This window comes from Silene latifolia, chromosome 11 (genome assembly GCF_048544455.1).
Source record: "Silene latifolia isolate original U9 population chromosome 11, ASM4854445v1, whole genome shotgun sequence".
In the NCBI taxonomy this organism is placed as follows: Eukaryota; Viridiplantae; Streptophyta; class Magnoliopsida; order Caryophyllales; family Caryophyllaceae; genus Silene; species Silene latifolia.
This window is the reverse complement of record NC_133536.1, coordinates 19614973-19624628: the sequence shown is the minus strand read 5'-3', so window position 1 is coordinate 19624628 and position 9656 is coordinate 19614973. Positions and strand designations below refer to the sequence as shown.

General features: G+C 40.4%; 1 protein-coding gene across 1 annotated transcript; it reads left to right on the top strand.

Moving 5' to 3' along the window:
- Positions 1 to 3886: 3886 nt before the first annotated feature.
- Positions 3887 to 9418, top strand: LOC141611300 (glutamate--tRNA ligase, cytoplasmic). Its single transcript, XM_074429814.1, has 8 exons — positions 3887 to 3998; positions 4191 to 4371; positions 5090 to 5186; positions 5301 to 5454; positions 6171 to 7285; positions 7375 to 7842; positions 8120 to 8334; positions 9006 to 9418. Exons 2-8 carry the CDS (start codon positions 4235 to 4237, stop codon positions 9010 to 9012), a joined length of 2193 nt encoding a protein of 730 aa, XP_074285915.1. The 5' UTR covers positions 3887 to 3998; positions 4191 to 4234; the 3' UTR covers positions 9013 to 9418.
- Positions 9419 to 9656: the final 238 nt, after the last annotated feature.

Genomic DNA, 9656 nt, shown 5'->3' with positions numbered 1-9656 from the left:
TGGAATAACAAAACTCCACCCAACGGGAGAGATCGGCAACGACGGCGGACCTCTTGTAGCATGGTCGAACGGTCAACAAGATTGAACGCATTCGAAATCTACCAAAGAACATAGAAAGCCCCACTGGTCTCCCCGAGCCTCAATGAGCGGTTCAAGGCATGCAAGATAGCCTCTCCTCCACCGGACACACCCACCCCGAATTGAAGCCCATCAAAATAAGAAGATAAGGACGGACCAACCATAGAAGCACCAACCTTAGAGACAAGCCGTCTCCAAACCGTACCAACAAAGAATAGGACGAACTCCCCACCCGGTTTAACGAGCGGTGTGAGAGGGCGCGGCAATGTACTCACCCTGCAGGAAGAGGACACGGCCCTCAAGAAAAAGATTAACCACCCTAGTAATAGAAGTGATCAAATCGTCGGAGATAGCCACAGTAGCGCCACTCAAAACGATCCATAAGGTCTTTGGCACGAAAACCATCCCTCCCACAGGAAGTACCACGAGGGAAGCTCCGAATCATATCCAAGACCACCACCGAAGAAGCAACCAGAGGATGATGATCCCCAGACATAGGAGGCAATGAAGGAGGCGGGGCAACAGGATGCTTCTCACGCAGGGCCACGAGAGTGGCATCGGAGTAGGGGGCGACCCCAGAGGAAGAAAGCACCCGTACAGCAGCAGTATAATGGCCATCAGTAATCTCCCGCCGACATTGGCGGAGGTTAAGCTCACTCAAATCCAGACCCTCATCCACAGAAAATGAAGAATGACCCTCATCCAAACACTCCTGTAACAACTGCAAACCCCCCCAGGTGCCCCCAGGCAAGGATAGCCCTGACAATACTCTCCTCCTGACGCTGTCGCCGAATAGCAATCTGACACTCATGATTACTCCGAGGAGCGAAAGTTCTGAGCAAACAGAGTGGTAGAACAAGCAAACGAACCCAGCGGGAGAGATCACTAGGGACATCAAACACCGCATCCAAGGCCCCTTTCAAAGCCCGAGCAAACCCAAGACGTCACTTAGGAGGAATAGATTTCACGGTGCGAAGGCCTAAAGACAATAAACGATCCAACGAAGATATAGACCACTGAACGAGCTCTACACTAGCATCAGAAGAAACCGAAGTAGAAGGAGCCATAGGTCTCGGAATACCATGTATATGGAAGGTGTAAAGGCCATCAACACACTCCGGATGCATCACAGAATCACCCCGACTATGCCGTCTGTTTGCTCTAATAGTACGGGTCATAAAACACACCCCACACAACCAGAGCCCCATCCGACTCAAAACACTCTCGGCATTGGTATAAACAGTCAAACTATCAGTAAGAGTCTGACGCGTAAGGGCCAACGCACCGGCATGACAATGTCGGACCTGTAAATGTTTCTGCCAAGCTGCCTTTGTAAGTCCCTTACCAGAACCATCCCGACATCCATGAAGACCCGAAAAAGGACAATGGTACCGCACAAGCTCGGGCATGAATGAAAAACACACCACCTGCACAAACACCAATGTAGCCACCAAAAGAAACACCCGCACGAAAAACCACCACACCGGCCACCGCACGAGCAAAAAGAGGCAAGACCCACTCCCGGTGAAGTTGACCACCAACACACCACCTATTCCCGTGATGGTTAACAACCAACCAAAAGAGCTCAAAAAGTACCCGCTACTAGCAACCAAAAGGGCAGCCCAGCTGACCACCAATGCACCACCCACTCCGGTGGTGATCAATAATCAACCTAGAAACCAACACGGCCACAAAACCCCAACTCCACAAGCCGCTGCCCGTATCACCCACACCAGCCCAACAGCAGAATGGCAGAGGTGGCAAAAGCACAGGCAGGCAGCAAGGACGCCGGCGTAAGAACCAATGTGTGGGCAGAAATGACAAATGAGCAACAAGACACCGCAAGAAAAAGGAAGAAATAAAAAAAAAAGAAAAGGAAAACCAACCAGTGCGCCGACGACGACCAACCCCACCTGAGAAACACCCCTCTCCGACAAAGGTAACCGACAGCCCAAGAGAAACCGCCAACAGACAAAAACTCGCAGTTACCGAAAACCCGCAAAATGCCAGCAACCCGATCAACAACACCACCAACGCACGCACAACGCCGGCAAGCACCTGTGATGATGAAAGGTTGATGGAAGACAGAGTGGACGCACGAAGAAGGAAGCCAACGTACGACAAACACAGGAGAGTAAAGCCGCAATCGAAGAAGACACAGGTGGATGCCCTAAATGCGAAAATCTGCGAAAAGCCAAACGGCAAAGAAACACCACCAACAGTCACGCACGACGGCGACGTGGGGTCTAAAGCCGGCGTGTTGTGGTGAGGTAAGGCCCTGGCGGCAGCCGGTGGCAGAGGAAGCAACCCTAACGCAAGAAACGTGTGGGGTATTATTATTATTATTATTATTATTATTATTATTATTATATTATTATTATTATTATTATTATTATTATTATTATTATTATTATTATTATTATTATTATTATTATTATTATTATTATTATTATGTTCAATCTCATAATTTCCATCATATTTTATCGTCTGTAATGTTTCCAAATCAAAATCTATTTTATACAAGTAGTATTAACAAAAAAAGGAAATTTGTTAGGACCCGTGATTTTTTACGGGTTTCAAAACTAGCTGTATGTAAAATGAGTCATACGTTCATATATGACACTTATAATTCAGGGAAATAAGATTTAAATTTAAAATCAATTGGGTACACTACCCGTTTTAAGCACTGGACCTGGCCGAACCAAAGACCGAAAAAATAAAATTAGTGCACCAAGTACCGGACCTAAAAGTTTTGGTCCTGAACCGGACCAAACCCGAATATTTCAGTTTGGTCCGATTTTTTGTACCCAAATGGACCGAAAAGTAGGATTTGTCGGTTTCTAGTACGGAGTATATGATTATTAACTTATTAGATTTTAAATTCATCAAATCAAGTAAAATAGTATTTGAACTAATGTTTAATTTAAATAGTTGTTATAATTGAGTATAATGACATTTTAGCGTAAAATGTTCGATTTCTTTACAAAGTTTCAATATATTGTCGAGTTTGTTCGTTTAAAAAAAACATTTGACATACAAAAACTTCTGACCACAGGATCCAAATACAACAATTTTTATTTTTTTTTCAAATCGTAGTTCTCAGAAAAATATCAATTTGAAAAAAATTTATCACTTTCTGAAATTTGAAATACGATTTATGGCCTTTTAAAGTTTTCCGAATAAAAAAATTGGATATTTCAAGTAAAATGTCAAACCAAGAGCATCGCGCCACCATGCATTTTCCGTATTTTAAACCCGACTTGGTTTTGGACCCAAGTTGTTACTAGTCGTATTTGGTTTGGTCCTTGATAGAGCCGACAAGTCTGATCCGACCCGAACCCGATTGGGCAAGATCCGAAAATATTGCAATCCGAAACGATCTGATGACGACCCATAACCCGACCCGATTATCAGTGACCCCCAACCCGACCCGACCCCAACCCGACCCGATATTGACCCGACCCGATGCTGACCCGATAATTATTAAGCTTAATTTTGATCAAAATGAAAGTGATTTTGTGTTTAGATTGATATGTTTGACTTAGAAATGAAGTAATTAAAACAAATAATATGTTAAAAACTAAATTTAATGGTAAAAAATTATAGTAATGCGATTAAGTTACCGAACCCGATAATGACCTGACCAAAACCCGACCCGACACATCATTTGACCCGAAATAACCCAACCCGATAACGACCCAAACCTGACCCAAAAGGGTATGGTGACCCGATATGACCCGAAACCGATATAACCCGTCCCGACGTGATCCGACCCGATTGCCACCTCTTACTCTTTATCATTCAACCCTAAATCCCTAATCCATTCTATTCATTGTTTCTTCTCCCTACTTCTTGCCGATTACAGCTTTGGATCGTCCCTTGCTGCATTTCCCCTCCATCTCAAGTATTATTATACAATTGTAAGTATTTCACTCGTTATTGTTATGCTCAGCTTTATTGATCAAATATCGTTTTAAACATAGTGCAATTTCGATTAGTGTTTGATTATGTTCCAAGATTACGATTTACGATTAGTTCTACAACTAAGTGCGGAGTTACGACATTGAATTGATTTTCCGTATTTGTTGTTATTTTGTTGTCGGAAAATTCAGGGCTGTTACAATTTGAACAAGCATAGTGGCCGAATTTAGTGAGGATGGAGATAAAGTTACTGTTTGCAGTTGATAATCCGCCGTTAGCGGTTATTTGTGCTTCCAAAATTGCTGGGATTTCACTCTCCCTTGATTCATCTCTCCCATCTGGGTCTATTCCTCATATCGTCTTCTCCAATGGGTTTGTTTCTGTTAATATACTCTTTCTGTCTTAATTAGCTCATATAGTTTCTGTTAATATACTCTTTCCGTCTCAGTAATTTGTTTACTTTTAGATTCATTGTGAGTGGTATTTAATCAAAGCTAAATAAATGATCGGCAGTCGGGACGGAGGGAGTAATAATTTCTGACTAATGTGGTACCGAGATAGTTATTGACGATTCTATGGAAAAACCAACTTTGGGCTATCTCTATTCTATGAATGCTGTGATTGTAAGATTTTTGGAAACTATGTGATACGGTTTAGTTGTGCTTCATTAGTATTGCTTAACGAATTACTACAAATATGAAAGTGTATGAGCGCATAAAAGATTCATCTCTTTAGACCTATGATGATAAAATTTATTTCATTCAAGCTCGTCCTGGCTTGTTTGTTAGGATTATAATCTCGTAGTCTTGACCAATAGCGAAGCCAAAACTGCTAGAGTATGAAATACTATTCCGAATATTTACTTGACCAAACCAAACTTTCAAAGAAACCCCACTTTTCTAATGAGCATTATTGATAAAAAAAACTTCCGAAAAGGCTACGTAATCAGTAAGCTAGTAGAAAAATAAAACATTTGAAGTTGCGAATAGGTCCTCGAAACTAGATTACTATAGTTGCGGTAAATTGCTACATTTTCTCATAAGGCAGGTCCGTCCTTCATAGTTAACCCGTAAAATCTCTCTTGCAATAGGTTGAAGCTCCATGGATCTCTTGTAATTCTTCGATACATAGGCAGAGCAGCAAGCAACTCAAACTTATATGAGAATGATGCATTTCGGGCAGGACAGGTTTGTATTCTCATTTGCTAAGTTAGTATTGGCTTCTTGATGCTTTTAAATTACTAGATTTATAACATGAACTTTTTTTAATTATTGTATAATAATTTCATTCTTATCTTAAAGGTTGATGAGTGGTTAGAATACCTCGCTATTCTTGAGAAAGGATCAGAATTCGAAGCGGGCTGCTGCTATCTTGACACATACTTGTCAACTAACACCTTTTTGGTTGGCAATGATGTGTCTATTGCAGACATTTATTTGTGGGCTGCCCTTGCAGGTGCTGTTTATATTCAGTTTAACTCAGCTGTTTATATTCACTCTAAACTCTGTGTGATACCTCTTTTCATTACTTCGAGTCCTTGGAAGTCGTTCAATCGAATAGTAGGGGTGGCGAATAGAGGGGGAGTCTATGATGTCTCAATGTTTGTTGTTTGTTATGATTTTGGGTATATTTCTGCTTGATGTTTTATTTTTGTGGATATCAATTCTAATATTCCATTTGCATTCAAAGCTTTCTTATGTTTACTATGCATATTAAGTTATCCTCGTAATAAACTAATGGCCATATAACATCTTATCCTGGTCTCGATGTCGAATTTAGTCATGTGGGAAGATATAGCTATAGTGCCGAAAAAGAAAAAGGATTTTCTTCCCTTGATAAAGAATAGATAATCAGATTTTATATGAGGCAAAGAAAATTACAAATACCTATATTTTATGTTGCTACTATCGACCAATCCCAAAACTGATCCTTTTAGAATGAAGTCTACTATGCTTGGTATTAAAAGCTTTCTTATGTTTACAATGCATGTGAAGTTATTTACTCAACTTAATTTGTAATGTAAATTTACAGACTTGTGGTAACCATTTCCCTTTGCTGAGTTTAGTTTTGCTATATTGATTTATGGTGCATTACCTCCAAATTGGTTTTTCATATTCTGATGTAAGATTTCCTCTGTTTCTGATTTTTGTATTCTTGGACTTCTTTTGTAGCCACTGGGATGAGATGGGAGAGCTTGATTAAGTCAAATAAGAAGTATCTAAACGTGGTGCGTTGGTACAAATCTCTAAGCTCCGATTACAATAGCCTGAATGAGGTTGTGCAAGGTTTTACTTCGAAAAAGGGTTCTGGGAAGCAAGTGACAGGAAAATCAAAAGATCAACTTTCCCAAACTGAATCAAAACTTGCTGCTGGAAATAACAATGAAAAGGTTAAAGCACCCAGTCGCTCTGAAATAGATCTTCCGGATGCTGAGTTAGGGAAAGTATGTTTAAGATTTGCACCAGAGCCCAGTGGGTATTTGCACATAGGACACTCAAAAGCAGCTTTGCTTAATAAGTATTTTGCTGAAAGGTATAAGGGTAAGCTGATTATTCGCTTCGATGATACAAACCCGGCCAAGGAAAGCAACGAGTTTGTGGAGAATCTTCTAAAGGATATAGAGACTTTGGCTATTGGTTATGATGCTGTAACATATACTTCTGATTATTTTCCTCAGTTGATGGAAATGGCTGAGAATTTAATCAAACAGGGCAAAGCCTATGTCGATGACACTCCACGTGAGCAAATGCAAAAAGAAAGGATGGATGGGATTGATTCAAAACGCAGGAATGAGACTGTGGAGAAGAGCCTTGAGTTGTGGAAAGAAATGATTGTTGGATCCGAAAGGGGTTTAATGTGCTGTGTTAGGGGTAAACTGGATATGCAGGATCCCAACAAATCTCTACGAGATCCGGTTTATTACCGGTGTAACCCTATTCCTCATCATCGGATTGGATCCAAGTATAAGGTGTATCCGACCTATGACTTTGCTTGCCCGTTTGTGGATTCTGTCGAAGGTATTACACATGCACTTCGGTCTAGTGAATATCATGATCGTAACGCCCAGTATCATAGGATTCAGCAGGATATGGGACTAAGAAAAGTTCACTTGTATGAATTTAGTCGGCTGAATATGGTTTATACTCTTCTTAGCAAACGTAAGCTTCTTTGGTTTGTCCAAAATGGGAAGGTTGATGGCTGGGATGATCCTCGTTTTCCCACTGTACAAGGAATTGTACGTAGAGGGCTGAAAATAGATGCTTTGATTCAGTTCATTATTGAGCAGGTACAACTTATACTTATATCCCTTTGCTTTTCTGGAATATTTTTGTTGGCATAAACAGATCAAATATTTACTGTTTATCTTTGTTGTAGGGGGCTTCAAAAAATCTAAATCTCATGGAGTGGGACAAGCTCTGGACAATAAACAAAAAGATCATTGATCCTGTGTGTGCGCGACATACTGCTGTGGTTGAGGAGCATCGTGTTTTAATCACTCTAACTGATGGTCCTGATGTGCCATTTGTGCGCATCATACCCCGACATAAAAAGTACGAGGGTGCCGGGGAAAAGTGCACAACATTCACTAAGAACATATGGGTTGAGTATGCTGATGCAATAGCCATTTCTGCCAATGAAGAAGTCACTCTGATGGACTGGGGTAATGCCATTATTAAAGAGATTAAGACGGACGAAACAGGACATGTGACACAATTAGTGGGTGTTTTGAATCTTCAAGGATCTGTCAAGACCACCAAGTTGAAACTAACTTGGCTGCCTGAAATAGATGAATTGGTTAAAGTTCAACTCATGGAGTTTGATTACTTAATCTCAAAGAAGAAGGTACTTTTTTTTTTCTTTATTGTTTGATATGTTGTAACACAATTCTTGTATGAGATGGTCTCGTAGATAATATTGATCATATGGTTGATTCTTATGAGAAGAATTCACTGGGTAGTTAATGTGAATAATTTAAAGTTAAAACATAAGTTGTGTTATATTAACATGACACCTTCTTGGCTGAAACCAAGCGAGCCTGGCATAGTTTCACGTCTGTTTGCAAGATAGAATAGAGCAAATATCATCTTTTATAACCATTTTCCTGTTATAACTATGTCAGGTGGAAGAGGATGAAGATTTCCTTGATGTGCTGAATCCTGTGACAAAGAAGGAGACTTTTGCCATTGGTGATGCAAATATGAGGAACCTGAAACATGGAGAAGTTATCCAGTTGGAGCGGAAAGGGTACTTCAGATGTGATGTACCCTTTGTGAGACGTTCAAAGCCGATTGTTTTATTTGCAATCCCAGATGGGAGGCAACAAAGCGTTTTAAGGTAATAGCCGATTTCTAAGTTTCCAGAACCTTTTATCAACCATGCCTTAGAGCTTAGGATGATCATCAAAGTCAGTAGGGGACAATATAAACAGGATGAGTAGAGTATTATGGTGTCTACTGGTTGAAACTTTCACCTTATATTGCAACTGTTCGGGAAAATTCCGGGTTAATTTAGTAATTTCCCGTGATTTGAACCACAAAGGGTTTGTTTGGATGGAGGGATTTGGAGGGAAAGGAAAGGGAGGGAGAGTAGGGGATTTTAAATCCTTTGTTTGGATATGCAGCAAGGGTGAAGGGAAATGGAGGGGGAGGGATTTTGAGTGATCCATTCCCCTCCTCCAAGCCTAATCAAAACCTCTCCAACTTAGGAAAGATTTGGAGGGAAATTGTATCCAAACATCCCCTCCCCTTCCCTCCCTTTCCTTTCTCTCCTCCCTCCCCTCCCTTTCCCTTCTATTTTGGTATCCAAACAAGGCCTTAGGGTTGACAGACTTGGGGATTCTTTTCATTCTCTTCTTCTAATTGCCGTCTTTTCCTGAAAATTGTTGCTAGCTTCTCTGTGTACTTTAGGTTTCATTTAGCTTTGTTAAAAAAGGAATTGACATCACTTTGCTGTGCCTGCACATCTGCAAGTGTTAAAGGTGACCCCATTGTTGTTTTTTGGTGCAGGTCTTAAAGGGGTAGAATGTTTTGGATTTGAAAGTAAAGGATGGATCGAGTCCCCATTGAAGGGAGCTTAGGGTGATACCGAGTTTTCTGTTTGCTTTGAGCGAATTTCGAGAAATTGGTCTAATCTTACGAGTTGATTGATATCATGCAATATTCTCATTGGTCCATGAACTGGACTAACATGAAGATTTTATCTTTAGAATGATGAAAGAATTTGACATCAACATTAGTTCATGACTGCACTACCCTGTTTTCAAAGTAAGCATTTGTAGGCCGATTTTTGTAGAAAGACGGTCCATAGTTAGCGCTTGTAGCTGCACAATGGAGGATGTGTGTTTTCATTGTAATCTTTTCATGGCATTTGTTTAAACAAAGCACTTATTTATCTGCAAATGCTTGTGGTTCATTGCTGATTTGCCGAGTTTGATTCGTAAGATCACTTTCTTTAATTGTTTAGTCACTTTTAGTACCGTCATACTGGTGCTACTGCAAATAATAATTATACAGTGGCAACAGTCTAAAAATAGTCATCTCGGTGCTGTCGAAATAAACTGCACCGACATCAATCTGGTAACTCTAGTTGATCTTACCAAACATCTGCATTGCTCAAATTAACTGATGTTACTCTGTCCTTGAACCGATTTAATATTC

What these genes read in the sequence shown, in the direction of transcription:
- LOC141611300 (XM_074429814.1), top strand. Translation starts at nt 4,235, where the DNA reads ATGGAGATAAAGTTACTGTTTGCAGTTGATAATCCGCCGTTAGCGGTT. An exon ending in TTTGTGGGCTGCCCTTGCAG is followed by an intron (nt 5,455 to 6,170) that starts GTGCTGTTTATA and finishes CTTCTTTTGTAG; the next exon opens with CCACTGGGATGAGATGGGAG. An exon ending in ACTTAATCTCAAAGAAGAAG is followed by an intron (nt 7,843 to 8,119) that starts GTACTTTTTTTT and finishes TAACTATGTCAG; the next exon opens with GTGGAAGAGGATGAAGATTT.